The sequence below is a fragment of the Haliotis rubra genome, unplaced genomic scaffold, assembly GCF_003918875.1.
Source record: "Haliotis rubra isolate DU_JTF1 unplaced genomic scaffold, ASM391887v1 Scf315, whole genome shotgun sequence".
Lineage (NCBI taxonomy): Eukaryota > Metazoa > Mollusca > Gastropoda > Lepetellida > Haliotidae > Haliotis > Haliotis rubra.
This window is the reverse complement of record NW_025766986.1, coordinates 930,671-950,737: the sequence shown is the minus strand read 5'-3', so window position 1 is coordinate 950,737 and position 20,067 is coordinate 930,671. Positions and strand designations below refer to the sequence as shown.

The 20,067-nt window shown below is 39.3% G+C and overlaps 1 protein-coding gene across 1 annotated transcript in view; it reads right to left on the bottom strand.

Annotated features, from left to right (window-relative positions):
• Positions 1 to 20,067, bottom strand: part of LOC124283421 (histidine-rich glycoprotein-like) — a 66,302-nt gene that overhangs the window by 3,398 nt on the left and 42,837 nt on the right. The window contains exons 2-9 of the mRNA XM_046719477.1: positions 15,479 to 15,527; positions 7,424 to 7,517; positions 6,412 to 6,697; positions 5,563 to 5,635; positions 4,067 to 4,225; positions 3,281 to 3,487; positions 2,457 to 2,501; positions 1,480 to 1,626 (exon numbers count right to left, since the gene is read on the bottom strand). Of these exons, the coding sequence (XP_046575433.1) occupies positions 1,480 to 1,626; positions 2,457 to 2,501; positions 3,281 to 3,487; positions 4,067 to 4,225; positions 5,563 to 5,635; positions 6,412 to 6,697; positions 7,424 to 7,517; positions 15,479 to 15,527 (1,060 nt within the window). The remainder of the gene's footprint in view (positions 1 to 1,479; positions 1,627 to 2,456; positions 2,502 to 3,280; positions 3,488 to 4,066; positions 4,226 to 5,562; positions 5,636 to 6,411; positions 6,698 to 7,423; positions 7,518 to 15,478; positions 15,528 to 20,067) is intronic.

The window sequence follows — 20,067 nt, the reverse complement described above, 5'->3', positions numbered from 1 at the left end:
ACGCCCAGAACGTGGGTGGTCGGCAACGTCATTACTGTTTCCCCGACCCATGCAGATATCGTGTTACGATGGCATTGGAAATGAGCTGCCACCTGTTGTTGGCTCATTCCTGCTCGAACCAAACACACGTGGCTCAATCAATTCTGTTGAGCAGCTTTTGTGGAGAAGTGGATAGACTTCATCCCTTATTACACTATATTCAGAGAGAAATTCAACAAAATTTATGTAAGTTCAAACGGCATTAAAATTGGAAAAATAAATAAAATACAAAATCAAAATATGAGATGCACGTCTTTAGAGTCCCTATAAAGCACATGTGTAATCTAAATGAATTCCAAACAGTAGTTTTTGAGGAGAAGTGGATAACGTACACCCCTCTGTTGGATGGAACGAACAGGCTGAATAGAACAAAATTCAACTAAGTTCAAACATCTGAAAAAGTGACACAATTAAGAAATTGCATAAAAATTTATGAAATGCACACCTTTAGAGTCCCTACGAAAGACATGTAGAAGTTCATACAATTCTGTTGAGCAGTTTTAGTGTAGAAGTGGATAGACTTCATCCCCTATTACACTATCATCATAGAGAAATTCAGTAAAATGTACCTAAGTTCAAATGTCTCTGAACTTACCAAAAAACAATAAAATACAAAAACAAAATATGAAATGCACACCATTAGAGTCCCAAGAAAGCCCATGTATAAGTTCATTGAATTCCACAGAGCGTTTTTTGTGGAGAAGTGGATAGAGTACATTCCCTGTTTCGTACGTACGGACGGACGGACACGGAGGGTAAGCCTAAATGCCCCTAGCCATATATGGCTGGGGGGCACAAAAATAATATTTTCAGCTTATTTTAAGAAACAATTATACACGATTTACCTTAATATCTCTGTAAATGTTTTTTATCATAACAAAAAGTAAAATTTGTACTGTATATCACAACGAATGTTGTTTTATTGCCGATTTCACTTTGTCATGGTCCTAGTTCATTATAGCTCCTGTGTATTCACCTGAAGCAGTACAATGTATTTCTATGCAGTATCATAGGAAACATCAACAATGAGCTTATCTTGTAGCTTGGAGTGAATTGAGTGAGCGAGTGAGTTTAGTGTTATGCCGCACTCAGCAATATTCCAGCTATATGGCGGCGGTCTGTAAATAATCGAGTCTGGACCAGACAATCCAGTGATCAACAGCATGAGCATCAATCTGCGCAATTGGGAACCGATGACATGTGTCGACCAAATCAGCGAGCCTGACCACCCGATCCCGTTAGTCGCCTCTTACAACAAGCATAGTCTCCTTTTGTGGCAAGCATGAGTTGCTGAAGACTTATTCTACCCCCGGATCTTCACGGGTCTTGGAGTGAAGTTATTTTGATTCGACATACTGTGCATTGTAATGTTACCCAAATCATACATGCAAGATGATGGACATTTCACAATGTGCTGTGAGTCACATAATCTACACATACCACAATGTGCCCTGACTCGAGCTCTTGTCTTCGGGATCTCATTTCCATTGAGGTCGACACACCAGCATGTCCTGGTCTCCATGGTGCGGCCATGACACTGCTCCTTCTCAAAGTATCCCTCACGGTCACAGCGGGGAATGTACGCCTCTGAAACAATCAGCATAACTATCCATGACACAATGCATTGATATCATGTTCACCTATTTCAATACATTAAAAAATAGAAAACATGATTGACAATTTATCACATTTATCAAAAATATCACAAGAACATTACCTGATCCCCATAGAGCAATCTTTGCGAATAATTTTTTTTTTTAAAATTTTTATTTCCACTCATGTTATACATATTTCTCCATATATTGCTACATTGTCAAATAAGGTATAACTAATGTCTACACTGTCCACTTCATGCTATGGCCAGACCAGTTTTATTTCTTGTTTTACGGATCCGCCTGTCGTTTTTTATTCAAGAATAAGAAAAAAAATAAAAATTAATTTTCCCTGCTCAAAAAATAAAATCCTAATGTTTCTATTGGCCAAAAATGTAACCATACAAGAAATTTTGTTTTTAGATTGTTTTTTTGCCCAATATACACTTCATAAATTGCCAAAAGTAACATACTTGGAGTATTTAGAAGGAATTTTACTTTGACTGGTGATTTTATTTTTATTTTTTTCCCTCCTGCCTTTAGGTTTTCTGAGGGCAAAAATCTGTAAAACAAGAAATAAAATTGGTTTGGCCTAAACATGTTACATATAATTTTAACACTCTATACATTCTTAAGGGTAATGTGAATAAATGCCGTAATTTCGAGGTTATCAAATCACTCACAATAGATAACTTTTGGAAGCAAGACTTTACTTTAACAACACAAATATAATTGAACTATCAGACTGAAACTGTAGGTTCGATTCGTAGTTGGGATAGTCAAATTTGATGAGAGTAAACTCGGAGATCGCCAAAGTCTGCTCACCTGTCTCCAGATGGTTGTTCCTTTGTTTGGCATAGCATGGAGGAACTGAAAACAAAGCATCAGGCATGTGAATTGTAACAGACACAGCTAATACTGAACATGAAGGACAGAAATACCAACTAAAGAAAGCATATATATATACATACAGTATATTAGGAGGTAGACATCCATTGTTTTCACATTTGAAGCTTTATCGAGAGACAGACGGACTTCATTTTTGTGACAGTTGTGAGACAGACATTACATTTGGAATAGAAATGATTTAACCCAGGAGTGTTGTGTCATGAGGCAATAGATGACACCAAATGCTTCTGTGAAAACTGAACATGTTTAGCAATGTGGACTAAAAGATTTATAAATCAATCTCGGTTGTTATAAATAATCATCTGACTTTACATTCAGCTAAAATGGCAAGCATTTTGCCAAGTCAGCAGATACCCTTTTGAAATTGGGGACCGAGAAAATTTAATTTAGTTATCAAGTGTATTTTCCAGGAGATTTTAAGTTTCAAATCCCATTTAATCAAATGTTTTAACCAATCAGATTGCATTGTATACAATACAGATGTACATTCAAAAATGTATTTGAGAAGTTAGCTCCCTTGGTCTGTTATATAAATGAACAACATCTCCTGGACAAGGTTTGAACAAATTAGTCTCGTACAACTACTGAATATAGGGAGCACATTAGAAATGTGAGAACAACTACACACTCTGCAATGTGACCAGAATCACATAGACTAGACAATTGTTTTGGAATATATCATGTTCGAACAACTCTAAGAAAAGCTGACAACCAGCAAAGGACATCACAACTGTACTCACTGGCATCAGCAAAACAGCATCTCCACTCATGCCCAGAAAGTCTGGCATCTCTGTCTGTGTCGCAGGACTCGAGGAATGGTCGCAGACATGGCTCCCGACCATTGTTTTCCATCTCGGCAAGTTCAGCGATGGTGAGGTGGTGGTCGGTGTCCACATCCAGAGTGTGGAACTTCCACATTACAGAGGGCTGGGCCTTGCACTTGCCGTCTAGAGGCAGAACAGGGAAACATCCTCAACATCATTACAAACATACCACATTACAGAGGGCTGGGCCTTGCACTTGCCGTCTAGAGGCAGAACAGGGAAACATCCTCAACATCATTACAAACATACCACATTACAGAGGGCTGGGCCTTGCACTTGCCATCTAGAGGCAGAACAGGGAAAAAATCCTCAACAGCATTACAAACATACCACATTACGGATAGGGGACTCGGTACATGATGCATCAAGTATAAAAAGGAGATATTCCAGCAGCTCCCCCCGATTGTACCAGACAATCCAGTGATCAACATCAACAGCATGATCATCGATCTACACAGCTGGGATATGATGACATGTCAACCAAGTCAGTGAGCCTTACCATCTGATCACATTAGTTGCCTCTTTCGACAAGCATGGGTTGCTGAAGACAAACTCTAACCTGTATCTCCATGGGTCTTTAAAACCAAGTATCAAAGACAAGGCTGACATGCCCTGATTATCAAATGATGTATTTGACAGAGTTGAATAAAGTGTCGGTAACCATGGTAACTATCCAGCAATGCTTGAGCATAATCTACTAACCATGGTGATCTCTAAGCTCCTTCTTGACAGAGAGGTGGTGGTGTTTCTTGTGATGGTTGCCATGGTGATTACGACGATGCTCCTTGTCCTCAGCATGAAGCAAGCGGAACCATCCTGTGAGACGCTGCCGCATGTCGCTAAAGTCATCCTGGGTGCACACTGTAACAAGAGTCAGACAAGGTTGGGCTTTAATTCATAACAAAGGCCAAGACTATGTTTTTTACTCACTCTTGTTAAAAGCCAAAGTTGTCATAATCCAGCGCCATGACAGTAGCCTGTAAATGACCATGTCTGGACCAGATAATCTAGTGATTGGTATTGTGAGGAACAATCCATACGTTGGTGTAAGAGGAGACACCATCAGCCAAGCCACCAAGCTTGCCCACCCAATCCATTTAGTGACCTTTTACAACCAGGACAGGTTGATGGGGACTAAAATTAACCAAGAAACCCTAAAGGAGGTGGGGTTGTACAAAACAACCTTAGCGCTAAGTGAGCGAGTGAGGAATTTAGTTTTACGCCGCTTTTAGCAATATTACAGCAATATCATGGCTGGAGACGTGAGAAATGGGCTTCACAAACTGTGCCCATGTGGGGAATCAAACCCAAAGTTTCCCTGGGGAAGGTTCGGCCAAATACACCGGGGTTTTCGACTACCTTACGTCTGTGTTAAATCGCAAATTCTGTCAAATAGGCATTATCAGCCCATTTGAATTGAAGGAAAGGTAACTGAAATCATTTCAATAAACACAAAAGCAATTCAGATCCTCAGACATTGTTAATGAGATTTACAAACATTTTGCAAGAGTCTGGAACAGAGGCTCATCAAATCTTGATGTACTAATAGCGGAGAGCATCGCGACTGCTTTATTCTGAATAGGTTGTTTACGGTCAACGATTTGTTTGTAGCATTGTACCCAGCAGTACAACAATATCAGAAGTGAGTAAGGAGAGTGAGTGAGTGAGTGAGCGAGCTTGGTTTTATACCACTTTCAGCAATATTCCAGCAATATAATGGCACAGCCTGACCACACGATCCTGTTAAGCCACCTCTTACGACAAGCATGGATTATTGAAGATCAATTCTAACCCAGATCTTAAAGGGTTAATCGAGATGGCATAATTGATCCATTGTTTGAAGACACATTTGCTACATTTAATACAGACAATCATTAATCATTAGATTTACACATATCCTATAAGACAGTTGAGTTCACAAATGACATCATGTTTAGCAACTTCACTTAAATGTGCTTAGTGTCTGAATCTGCTCTCTTTTAGCAGACATACTTTAAACGCCACACTCAGCAATATTCAAGCTAGCTGAGGTGGTCAGTAAATAATCAAGTCTGGACATGGCAATCCAAAAATTGACATGAACATCGATCTTCACAAATGGGATTGCAACATGCATCAACCAAGTCAGCCAATCTGCCACTTGATCCTGTGAATCTCCTCTTAGAGAAATTCTAACCAGGATCTAAAGGAGAGAGTACCTGCAACCTTCTTGTGATGAGCATGGTGGTTCATGCTGCCAGTTCTCTGATGATGTTCCAGAATGTGATGACTCTGAAACAATCAATCAAAATATTTGTACATACTCTGTGATTGAACAAATGTGCTTTCATGTAGTCGCCATCAGTCTTTTATGGCAATGGCTGGTAAACTAATTCCTGACCCAGACGAACCCGTGGCCAAAGTCACTGCTGTGCAGAGCCTCATATAATTGTTAATAAGACAGGCCCATATTGACAGTCATGCCATGGTCTACTATTAAAGGAATTGAAAATATCATTTCATGATCAAGATGTCAGAAGACAATCCTGGAGAAAATGGTAATTGAAGTTTAACTTGAAAATTGATTTATCAATAACTGAAGAGTTATCGAGACCTTTTCAATAAAAAATAGGACACTCAGAGCAGATTCAGATTCAAGGCCATTTCCAGACATTTTGACCAAATATTTTACCTTTTCGAGTCATATTTAAATTCACAGTCTTTCCAGACATGTTCTTAAATATTAAGCCCTTTTATGGCAGACTTTACTCAAAAGCCTTTTCATAAACATTTCATCACACAGTCAGGGCTTTTTCAAAGGCAGATTCATATTCAAAACTTTCAAAGCAGATTCAAATTAGGTCCTTTTTGGGGCACATTCAAAAAAGGGCCTATTCAAATTAAAGGCCTTTCAGGCTTATGTGCACCTTGTTAAGTTTATCATGGCTACCGTGGCCAAATCTTACCACAACATGAGCATGTCTTCCATAAAATATACAAATAAAATATACATCAGAACAATATTCAACAAGGCCACGACATGACATAACAAACAGAGAAATCCATACCTTATCATGAACCTCATTGTGATGTTTGTTGCTGACATGCTTGATCTCATGGTGTTTGTTGCTAGGGTACTTGTTGCGAGGAAGCTGCATTTCTTGATGCCTACTGACAGAGTGCTGGGCATCATGCTGCTTGTTGCTGGGGTGGTCAGCCTCATGTTCGGCATGGACACTGATGTGGACATCATGAGGTTTCTCAATGTGGGGCTGGACCTGATGGTGTTTGGCCTGCTGTCCCTCATACTTAATGTCTGGGTGGTGTCGCTGGAAGTCCCTGAACAGCCTCTCTCTGCAGTTGACAAGGAAATGCATGTATGAGTGAGCAGGTTTAACAAGAGTGATTAAGTTCCGTTTCATACCTCTTTCAGCAGTATTCCAGTAATATCACTGTATGGAACACATTAAATTGGATTAACACATTGCACCTATGTGGAGAGTGAAACATGTATCTTTGTCGTGAAGTGTAAACTATTCAACCACTAGGCTACCCAACTCTTTACAATATTGTTGCAGTTATGAATGTGTTAGCTGAAAAGCTAAAACTTTATCACTTTGGGGAAACCTACAAATATGACAACTGAATAACCAAGTTTTATAGACAGTGTGAATCACACATCGTAAATACTGCTCTGATATAAGTAATTAACCTTGCAGAACTATGGCATACACAAAGCAATTCTCCATCCTTAGAACAATGAGTAATGAAGCAACAATTTCTTTATCTTTTTTGTGACCAACATGTATAAAAATCTTTGAAAATAATCTTTGTGGTATTAGCTGACAGGCTCTCTCTTTCTCTCAATTACAAAAATAAAAAATCCCCAATGCCCGATTTATTGATACTGACAAATTATGCATTTGATTTGGTCTAATCTTCAGAAACATTGTCTTGAAAAACATGATGCTTGAAATCTAAACACATGCAAAGAAGCTGAAATCCCCCAGTATGAAGCTACTGGCGTGACATGTCTAATCCCACTCCCAGTGGAGGTGATGTTTACTGTAGCGAACTCACCCTTGTTTCAGGAAGTGTCTGTTGACACACAGCGGCTTCCTGGTAGCGGAGCCCTCCACACACACCTGGCCCTCTGGACAGTTGCAGCCTGACACTGATGTAATTTTTGGAGTAAAATTGATATTTTATACTTATCCTGACTCATGCTCTTTTGTTTGTCTTCTTCTTTGCTCTGCTAACATAGTGGAACACTTGTATCTCCCTAATTGAAGCTCCCTTCAATTTAAAATCACTAATTAGTATTCACTTATCACGAAGTTACCTCCTTTCCACAAGCTGAACGAGGGCCACCTCTACCCATGTGCCTCACTCTCTCTCTCATATACTGAGCCCAACATTTGAATTTACAGGGAAATCCAAAGTGTTATTTGGGAGGATGGGAGGGCTGACCTCATGAGTCAGGATAAGTATAAAATATCAATTTTACTCCAAAATTACATATTTTTCCTTATCCTGACTCATGCTCTTTTGTTTGTAGCATCCTACGGAACGGAGGTGGGAATATCTAATACTTTGGATTTTAATAATTAGTGATTTGAACTGTGATGATTGTAATAACCCTATGGGAACTTCATAAAGGCACTGAACTGATGAATTCCTGCTGCTAACTTATCAGCTGCCATATAAAAGGTTATTACCATGTACTTATTATGATAAAGTATATATAACATTAATACAATGCTTAAGACTAATAGACTTAAGCTTGTTAATATGCTAGTATAAACTCCTTAGAGTTTGTTAGCTAAAATACTTTAAGATATAACATAGTACTAAGCTTAAGATATGATTAAACTTAAGCTAATTATATAATAGCAAACTCTTTAGAGTTTGTTAGTTAATATACTTATATGATATAGATATAATGCTGAGCTTAAGATATGAATAAGCTTTAGCTACATATATAATAGCAAAACTCTGTAGAGTTTGTTAGCTAATATATTTTATAATATGAGTATAGTACTGTGCTTAAGCTATAATTAACTTAAGCTACATATATAATAGCCAAACTCTGTAGAGTTTGTTAGCTAATATATTTTTATAATATGAGTATAGTACTGTGCTTAAGCTATAATTAACTTAAGCTACATATATAATAGCCAAACTCTGTAGAGTTTGTTAGCTAATATATATTTATAATATTAGTATAGTACTGAGCTTAAGATATAATTAACTTAAGCTACATATATATAGCAAAACTCTGTAGGGTTTTGTTAGCTAATATATTTTTACAATATGAGTATAGTAGTGTGCTTAAGATATAATTAACTTAAGCTACATATATAATAGCAAAACCCTCAGAGAGTTTGTTAGCTAATATATTTTACAATATGAGTATAGTAGTGTGCTTAAGATATAATGAACTTAAGCTACATATATAATAGCAGAACTCCGTGAGAGTTTGTTAGCTAATATATTTTACAATATGAGTATAGTATTGTGCTTAAGATATTATTAACTTAAGCTACATATATAATAGCCAAAAACTCTGTAGAGTTTATTAGCTAATATGTTTATAGTGTAACCATAGTACTAAGCTTAAGATAAGATTAGACTTAAGCTAAATGTATATAGCAAAATAAACTCCTTAGAGTTTATTAACTAATATACTTTTATGTTAAAAACATAGTACTGAGCTTAAGTTATGATGAAACTTAAGCTATATATATATAATAACAAAACTCCGTCGAGTTTTGTTAGCTAATACCTTTATAATGTAAACATACTGCTTAAGATATGATGAAAACTTAAGCTAATTGTATAATAGCCAAAACAACCCTTTAGAGTTTGTTAGCTATGATATAAACCTAGTATTGAGCTTATGAAGGAAAACTTAAGCTACATATATAATAGCAAGAACTCCGTAGAGTTTGTTAGCTAATACATGTTATAATGTAACCATAAAGCTTAAAATATGATGAAACTTAAGCTTTAAATATATAATAGCAAAACCCTCTTTTAGAGTTTTGATAGCTAATATACCTATATGATATAAACATAGTACTGCTTTAAGATATGAATAAGCTTAAGTTACATATATAATAGCTAAAACTCTGTAGAGTTTTTGTTAGCTAATACATGTTATAATATAACCATATTGCTTAGAAATATGATGATACTTAAGCCAAATAGCAAAAACTCTTTAGAGTTTGTTAGCTAATCTACTTATATGATATAAACATAGTACTAAGCTTAAGATATGAATAAGCTTAAGCTACCTATATAATAGCAAAACTCCTTAGAGTTTGTTAGCCAATATATTTTAATAATATGAGTATAGTACTATGCTTAAGGTATAATTAGCTTAAGTTACCTATATAATAGTAAAACTCAGAGTTTGTTAGCTTAATTAACTTAAGCTATGTATAAAATAGCCAAAAACTCTGTAGAGTTTGTTAGCTAATGCATTTATCATGTAACCATAGTATTACTCTTAAGATATGAATAACTTAAGGTAAATATATATAATAACAAACTCTGTAGAGTTGTTAACTTATATATTGTATGATGTAATAATCATAGTACTGTGATGATAAAAGGAACTTAAGTAAATTATATATAGCATGAAGCTATTTAGTATTGTTATAAGATAAGTAAAAATCTGTTAGATTGACTTATCTTCTCCCGAGGAACTGTCAGCTGTTGTGCGAGGACCATGGGATCGAATTGGTGTATACCTGAGACGCCCTCGTGGTGATATCTCTCAGATAATGGTTTGCAACCACCATATCGGATTTCCAGAAATAAACCCTCCATTATTTCAATCACATTTGTGTAGAACAATTGTAGAAGTTAGCTTATAATATCATGAGTATTAAGCTCATGGAGGGTCGGAATAGGTCCATCCGCATATGCACGTAGTATGACAGTTCTGATCCAAATGGAGATATAGTACATGAGACTTCACTCTGCGTAAGTTGATGATAGAGGAAATAATCTGTTGCATTTTTCCTCCTGTTTGGTTTGGTGGAGATAAATTTACAGTGCTCTTGCTGGCCATCTTGATAGAATCATCGTATCATGGGGTCCAAGTATGTCATCCAGGCGTGTTCATAAACCTCACTTGTGAGGTGTTGGAGCACTATATTCATATCCCCAGGTTGGGCGGAAATTTCCGCTTTATTCTCCAAACAGAAGTTTAGTAGGTTTACTAACCATCTAGTTGTGTTAGTCGCTTGATGAAATTCAGCTGTAGTCTGAAACGCTGTGGATTTAGATCCACTTGTATCTTCGCCTAGGTAATTCGCGCCAAGTAAGTCCTTTGACGATGTAGGTGCACAACCAGGTGTGTCTGTCCTCGCTGAACTTTATGTAAAATCGCCTGACTGCCGATCCCTCGCCTTAACTTGACAGGGAGGTCTCTAACTTGAAGAAAGGCAGTCTAATCATGAATGTTCAGGTTAACTGACTGTAATGAGGCTTGCTCGCTCACTGATATATAGTTGTCACTTGTGACGTAAGTCTTGAACTGTGAATAGAGATCGACCTCTGTGTAGGTCGTTGTCCCTCGCGGGTCCAATCAGAACAAGGCATTTTGATTCTGTATAATACCCGCCAGATGTCACCGGTGTAGCGGAAAAACCCACCTTGAATAAATTCTTGTCGCCGCTTGATATTAGCATAAACGCCGGTCTTCACCGTAGCTTCCCCGGTTATCCGAAAGACCACGGTTTCGAGGGTTAATGGTAACCGCTGAAAACCTCCGCGCCAATATCTCGCCTGTAATTTTATGCTGGGTAGGTTATTTTCCTGGTTGTCGGAAAGTAATTTCAGTTTTGAATATAATTCACTTCCTTATATATATGGGTATAAACAACTTGCAAGTTGTGAGCTTGTAGACTGTATACATGAATGTATCGGCCATAATTGTAGAATTAACGCTGAACTTGTTGTACATATTTCTTCTCAGAAACTTTGACGATTAAGAGTTATACTCGCTGTAACAAGGCTGCTGTTCAATTTCGATATTGAATTGTTCGCAGATATGCGTAATGGTCACGCATGTAGATAATCGTATCGCCGTCCGGGATTGTATATTAGCAATTTATACGAATAGTTGATTTCTGTGAAGATCTATGAAATGTCGCTGACTAATAATACAGCGACGCTCTGTGTTGTAAATAGCCTGAGCAATTATCTTCGCAGAGGCTTATAGATCGGCATCTGGCATACAGTTGATAATCAACTTATGCGACGCCTTGAACGGACTGACGAAAGTAGCTATATATGACGAAAGTGGCTAGTATATGGAAACCTTGGAGGAGACTTCCTCGGTGAACGCCGAGACTTCGCTAAGTTCTCGGCATCCCTTCTAGATCTTCTGGGTGAAGTAGACTTGAGTTACTTTAGCCTTCGCGACCATCGCTAAGGTGTCGAGTCAAAGCCCGATTAGTATATATATATATATATAAAATATATATATGAGCTTTGCTTCGCGAACAGCCTCTGTGTTTAACAGGATGTGGATCGGGCTGCCGCTTTGCCTAAGTAGGGTCGCATGGATCATCTTATCATATTCAGAAGTCGTGGTTACGGTCTGGTGATAAGTGTCTAATTGATCGCTCTAGATCTATATTTAGGCCAGCTTAACATACGCCTCGCCATGGATTCAACAGAACCAATATACGATTGTAGTTCTTATACTTGATATCGATGATCAACTTGTCTATGGGTTGATCTTCTCGAGACTTGTGAGGGGAACGCTGATAGTTTCACAAGCTCTTGTATAGTCCCTCGATGTCCTTCTAGATGATGATGATCTGGATTCAGGTGTCCTCACAGATGCCTTCGCTGGCTTCCTCTGCGTCCGTCCGGGGAACGACGATATGACCTTCGCTGGCTTCCGGATGTCTGATGGTCCGAGTCCACATCTAGGGATGAAACCGCATAAGGTGATGATCTATCCTGCCTTCGCGAAGTCCTTCGCGAAGGCTGTACATCTAGGTTCTTTCCGCCTTCGCTGGCTGTACATCTAGGTCCTTCGCCGGCGGCTGTACATCTAGGTCCTTCGGCCAAGGTGGTCCGCGACTTCCTTCGCTGGGTGACATCGCCCTGGCTGCTACGCTGACGGGGGTGCCTCTGGGGTGCTGTTCACGCTTGGAGCCTTCGCTGGCTCGACCCTGCTACCGCGAGATATTGGTCCTCCATGATGTTCATAATTTGTCGCATCATGTCTTCTGGGATGGTCTGCGACGCAGGTCGCCGGGTGCTTTATCTGCGTGTTAATGGAGGGGTCCACCGAAAATCGTCCGACATCAGTGTAGAGGCATCAGGCTGCATGGTGATCTCTGCTGATGTCGCTGTAGCTGTCCCCGGTCGCTTCTTGTATGACGCCGGGATGATGATCAGCTGATCATCGAGAGGTCCAGGTCATCGGCTGGAACAATCTCGCTGAGAAAGTCCTAGTAGACTTCGCTGATTTTCCTCAGAGGTCGACGCTGCCCTGGGTGTGCGACGCCTGCGCTGAGTGTTGGTAATGATGGGACCCTCAGGACGATCATCGCGATATCTGCGCTGGTACATCAGGCTGCATGCTGATCTGTGCCGACATCGGTCAATCTTTGATGTACATCCGTATGATGACCGCTGATCATCATACAGGCCCAAAACTTCGATGGGAACGGTCTCGCTTTGTTGAGATGTAGTAGAAAACCCTCTAGTCTTCTGCTGCGACGATGGGATGTCTGGGGAAGCAGGATGCTTCTTGGAGATGGCGGACTACGCCCCACACCTCTCCACCACTCTAGCGAACACCACACGGAGGGAGTCGGGCCAACAGCAGTAGACTGGCGAGGGTTCCGTGTATCAGTCATACTAGACTCTGCATACGCTATCTGCTGTGCGTACAAACGCAAAGTAAATATTAATAAAAAGGTAGAATTGGATAAATTAGTACCGCGAACTGCAATGTGAATATAATAAACATGGCTACCGCATACATCATATTAAAGGCGGATCAGCAGCAGCATAAAAACGTAATCTGCAATAGTACAGAATTTTCATCAACGTAATCCACTGAAACAAACACGGCGCCCCGTGAATAAACTGTAGAAAAACGACTAAATATCAATATATAATCGCTGAAGGATACTAGCTAAACCTCTATAGATGTCTATACGAGGTAACTAACTAAATATAATTCAAAGGATATAGTGTGTCGGGAGACACAGGCGCTTCTCACGCCCAGCTCACTGGGCTAAGAAGGAGAGAGTGAGGCACATGGGTAGAGGTGGCCTCTGCTCCCCGCTTGTGGAAAGGAGGTAACTCGTGGTGAATACTAATTAGTGATTTTAAATTGAAGGAGCTTCAATTAGGGAGATACAAGTGTTCCACTATGTTCGCAAGAAGAAGAAGACAAGCAAAAGAGCATGAGTCAGGATAAGGAAACACAAGCAATTTCGTAATAGATATATACATTTCAATATGGCTGACCAGGTGGACATATTGGAAATCAGATTCAAATCTCTTTAAGAAATTTGCCAGTTATAACTGTTAGACTTGACATTCAGTTAGGTGCACTGAATATTTTGTTCAACAACATGAATACTGCACACAAATCACATATCATCAACAGCACTAGGATAATGCTCAATTTGACATTATAAAGTCAGATCCATCACCGCTGATTCTATAGTATAAAGTCATTAGTCTTCATACAGTCAATTACATGAGCACACATACACGATTCTCTACGGTAATATTTCTAGTAGAAGTAATCAAAATTATTACGATTAATCAATTTTGATAATATCCAATATATGAAGATAGCTCACATTTAGCCAGCTCCAGATTTGTTCAGTTGTACCCTTCTAGGATGTTATTACCATTCTTAACATTTAATAAAAAATCAATTTGCTCAGAAATGGTTTGCATTTGCAGAGCATTATTCTTCCAATAAGACAACCACAGCATCACAATTCATATGCATGAACCGTGCATTCAGTCTTGGGCATTGTGATTGTCTTAGGATTAGCTACTGATGAGAATTTGAAGAAATGTACAAAAATGTTCCAGAGTATTGGCAATTCAATCTTGAAATGAGAAAATGCTCATATGGAAATGGAAATGTTCTTATTGGATTTACAGTAATGTAGCAATACAACACAGCATTTGCCAGAGCAATTTTGCAGTTGATGAGGAAAAAAAAAAAGACATTTGTATATACTAAATGTTCGAAATATAACATTACAGGCAGCAAGAAGAGAATAGGTCTGCAAGAGAGTAGCCAGTTTAATCCTATTCCATTAAAGTATTACAGCTTAAAGATGAGAGTTGGGTAGGAATGTGTGTTGGTTTGTTGTTAAATGCTGCACCGAGCAATATTCAAGCTGTATGGCGGCGTTCTGTAAGTAATCAAGTCTGGACCAGACAATCCAGTGATCAACAGCATGAGCATAGATCTATGTAATTGGAATAATATGACGTGTAAACCAGTGAGCTGACCACCCGATCCCTTTAGTTGCCTCTTTCAACAAGCATGGTTTACTGAAGACCATTTGTGTGTGTGGAGTATGTGGAAGGGTTTGAGATGAAGGATAGAGTGCTTAAAGATGATCAGAATTGAGGGCATTTGATGAAGTGTTTGTTGTTGATAAGGATGAGGGTGGGGTATTTGAAGATGAGGCTGGGGGTGTGAGGGTGAAGATGGGGGAGGGGGGTGAAGATGGGGAGGGGGGTGAAGATGAGGGTGGAGGTGCTCGAAGACTGACTGACTGAGTTTGGTTTTACGCCACTTTTAGCAATATTCCAGCAACATCACGGCGGGGGACACCAGAAATGGGCTTCACACATTTTACCCATGTGGGGATTCGAACCCGGGTCTTCGCCGTGACGAGCCAATGCTTTAACCATTAGGCTACCCCACCACCCCGGTGCTCGAAGATGGTGATGGGGGGGTGTTTGAAGATTAGGGTGGGAGGAGGAAGTTGGCATTCTGAAACTGAATAATACTAAGGTAACAAGCATTTGATCCAAAACAATCTGATGCAGAATCCTCCTGGGCTATTTTTTGGGTGATCATTATACCCCTTTCAGTTGCCATAGTAACATTATACATACCTCTCTTTAAGTGAAGAGTGTTCCCACCATGGCCAACGTGATGCGCTTTCTGAAAAAATAAATATAAACATTAGTGAAAGAACAGAGGCCACATATAAGCATTGTGATTTGAAACATACTTTGACAGCACATTTTACCTGTGCAAATAACTATAAATTTGTGACTGACAGAACATCAGTACATATAGTCAGGTTACTACTGATATCAAATCCAATGTACATGCTGTACACCTGTACATGCTGTGAAGTAAGCCAGATTTTATATATATCTTTTTTATTTTCCATTTTTTCACGTATTTACAGGTACAGTACAATATAGTCAATGTGTGAGATATAGGGAATCTCACCCTCGTGCCTACTGATATCAATAACACTTTCGTTGATATAATGATATCAACGAAAGTGTTGATAATTGATATCAGTAGTTCAGGGTGAGATACTATACTGATATCGATATTTTTACCTTTATCAACGAGTGTTGATATCATTGATATCAGTAGACACGAGGGTGAGATTCTATTTATCATCAAAAATCATTCTTCATTAGTTTTAAATGAAAAATGTACATCTCCCAACACTGTATTACCATTAGACTTGCAGTGCAGTGATGCCATAGTATTGTGACATCAAGTTGATGACGTCATAGCATTGTCAGGGCATTGTACAGAATCTACTATCAAAACAATATCTCCTAGGAGATATCATATGATCTCATGCAAGCGATATCTCCTGTGGAACACACTGTTGGATGATAAACAGAGATACAATTATGCAAAAGGTTATATTTATCAATCTACCAGACACTTTCAGATCAGAATCATGAAGACTTTCCACACCAGACAGCAATTAACATTGGATAACCAAAAACAGAAATGCAGTCCTGACATCTATTCAACATGCTCGAGGAACAATATTTTGAATAAGCCACATCATTCTGCTTAGTGAATGTGACGGAAAGAATAAATATCAAATTCCACAGTGACCTACTCAACGCTGTCTAAGAGCCACAAGCTTTACAGTGACAAATAGTTTCATCTGCAAGTACCAGTATGCCATCCAATCAGATCTAATTTCTGACACACAATACCCAGCTTCTGAAACAAGCGTCAATGAACCAGGATTCACATTCATAGCTTCTCTGCTGTAGCTGATCAAAACAGACAACTTCTAAGACATATCATAAATCTTACGTACTTCCAAACAATTTCCTGTTTGGCTTGACTTCTTCGATTTAGTGATTTATAACTGATACTATAGGACAAGTCAGTTGAGATATTGCTGTCTGGAGATTAGCAACATGCTTGGATGTGATACTCGATAAGGTCACAACAAATTATTTAATTATTTGTCCTTCAGAATTTAACAATTTGCCAGCTATAGTATGTTTGTTTATTGTTTAGCACCGCATTCAGCAATATTCCAGCTATATGGTTGCAGTCTGTAAATAATTGTCTGGACCAGACAATCCAGTGATAACATCATGAACATCAATCTACACAGTTGGGATGCGATGACATGTTTCAACAAAGTAACGAACCTGAGCACCCGATCCCGTTAGTCGCCTCTTACAACAAGCATGGGTTACTGAAGACCAATTTTAACCTGGATCTTCACAGCTTTGCAAGGTATACCAAGAAATGGGCCTTACACATTGTGTTCCAATGTTGGAAACAGAACTCAAGACCTCTGTCTGATAGCAAACCATTAACCAAAAACTACCAATTCCACCAACTACCCATTCCAACATCTAAGAGAGTGAGTGAGTGAGTGAGTGAGTGAGTGAGTGAGTGAGTGAGTGAGTGAGTGAGTGAGTGAGTGAGTGAGTGAGTTTAGTTTTACACCACACTCAGCAATATTCCAGCTATATGGCGGCAGTCTGTAAATAATCAAGTCTGGACCAGATGATCCAGTGATCAACAGCATGAGCTTCTATTTGGTATACACTGACATGTCTCAAAAAAGTCAGCAAGCCTGACCATCCGATCCCGTTAGTTACCTCTTACAACAAGCATGGGTTACTGAAGATCAATTTTAATCCGGATTTCACGGGTCCCACTATCTAAGTCAAAAAGAGAAGGCTACACAGTACCTTTCAGTAGATGCTGATTCCAGATTCAGGAAAAGTATGACAGAGTTCAAAGAGTTTATATTTGCCATAAATTGACTTTCCTTTGCACACGTTTCCGATTGATCCCACTACTGGGTCAGGATCGAGAACAATTGGCGGCATCACTATTTGATAATGATCCATGAACACATGTTTACTGTACAGATGGAATGGTACAATACATTCGGCTTTTAGCAGAGATTTCTAATGATTATTTAAAATGGTTATGTTGCTGTTTGTCACCAGAGCTGAATAGTCTTAATGTGTCGTCTTTGTCAGTCAGGGTCCTGTTCCATTAAGCCATCTGAGCGCTAAGATAATAATAACTCTAATACTTTTACAAGCACATCAACACTGGTAGCGCTGTGATATGTTTGCAAAACAGGACACTGATAGCTACTTAAGCACTAGATGACATCAACCCGTAGCCCAGTTCTACAACAATATTAGACAGATAGCAGAAGGTGTCAACTAACAAAATAAGAATGACTGCTAACTACAGAATCTTCTGGGGCTACATTAAGTAGTCTGTATGATTATGAGTGCGTGCGTGCGTGCGTGCGTGGTGTGTAGTGCGTGAGTGAGTGAGTGAGTGCGTGAGTGAGTTCGTTCGAGTGCCTTCCTTCCTTCGTTCGTGCCTTCGTTCGTTCGTTCGTTCGTTAGTTTAGGACAGTAATTTTCCGGCAATATCACAGCAGGGGACACCAGAAATGGGCTTCACACATTGTACCCATGCTGGGAATCGAATCAGGGTCTTTGGCATGATGAGCAAATGCTTTGATCACTAAGTGAGTGAGTGAGTGAGTGACGTTGGTTCCATGCTCCTTCAAGCAATATTCCTGCTACCCCACCAACTCCACCTGGATGTAGATGATGAACAATTGCAAATCCCTCTAATATTGAAATTTTGAGAGGGATATTTCTGATATAAAAGTGATAGACCAAAATGACTTCCAAAATATGTCAAATGTGTATTCATATAGAGAAATTTTACTGACCCAATCTAAAGATAAGTAGTATATATACATACATTCCTTGTTTTATCCCTTACTGACCATGAAACAAACAATTTGATTTCAAAGCTGCATGAGATTTGTTTCACAACACAATAAAGACTAGAAAGAAAGTTCGACCTTCTCAGGTGAACCGCAAAAAAGCATTGCCAAATAATTTGGTCTTTTTATAAGGCGATGAATCAAACTAAGCTCACATCTAGCTGCAGGGGTACCACTAATCTGACACACAGTATCTGCAACTCTAATTCTCAGTTGCAGTACAGAAGTGTTAGGTGCTATATTCACCCTCCAATTTCCTCCAGCTAAATTGTAATGTTTGGGACTATAAGATTAGGTCCTTTGATGCAGAGTCAGCTCGGCCATGGGGCAGATGTGTGTGATTTGTGGTTAGTTTAGGGATTTGAGCTAGTTAGCTTGATGTAGATTTGTGTGCAGAGTGAGGAAGGGGCAAATCAACTGACAAAGAATCATACACTTCAGTTGGGAGAACCCTGTAGAATTAAATAGTCCGAACATAATGTTTCACAGAGACAGTTGCTGAGAAGGCCCAGTGAAGCAGCATGGGGCCGACATACATGGCACATTAGGCAGACGTAACGAGGCAGAGAAACAGGCATAACATTGAACATTTTAGAAGATTTTTACAATTTTATCAATTTTTTGTTCCATTCTTCTATATCATTACCAATTTTGAAAAGAGTCACTGGGACATAATGGAAAACAACCATTCAATGTCCTTGAATCTGATGCAATGAGAACCATCCTAGTATGAAGTGCGGTGCAGTGAGCAGATTTAATCATGTCAGCTTAATGTTGGATGATAACAAAGACATTCTGAACATCTCAAATCTCAGCCATGGCAGTAGTTTCAATTTCAATTTTGTAAATCTGCTATCAAAATGTTATCCAAATATGTTGTCAAGTGAACTGTTTTTTTTGAGGTGTTGATGGTGGCACGTCGGGATATAACATCCTGCTCAAAATCACAGCACAGCACAGCACGGTGTGTGTGTGTGTGTGTGTGTGTGTGTGTGTGTGTGTGTGTGTGTGTGTGTGTACGGTGTGTGTGTGTGTGTGTGTGTGTGTGTGTGAGAGTCCCAACTTATCCTGGATTTACAATGTTAGTCCACTAGGTGAGTGAGTGAGTGAGTGAGTGAGCGAGCTTAGTCTTACGCCTTTAGCAATATTCCAGCAATATCACAGAGGGGGACACCAGAAATCGGCTTCACGAATTTGTACCCATGTGGGGAATCGAACCCAGGTCTTTGGCATAGCTAGCAAATGCTTAACCACCAGGCTACCCAACCGCCCAGCAGTGATACAGTGTTACCATGGAGTGCTGTGCGTGCGTGCGTGCGTGCGTGCCTGCGTGCGTGCGTGCGTGCCTGCGTGCGTGCGTGCGTGTGCGCGTGCCTGCGTCCAGTAGGATCCTTGCCCAGTGAATACTGGCAGCCAAAATAACCAAAT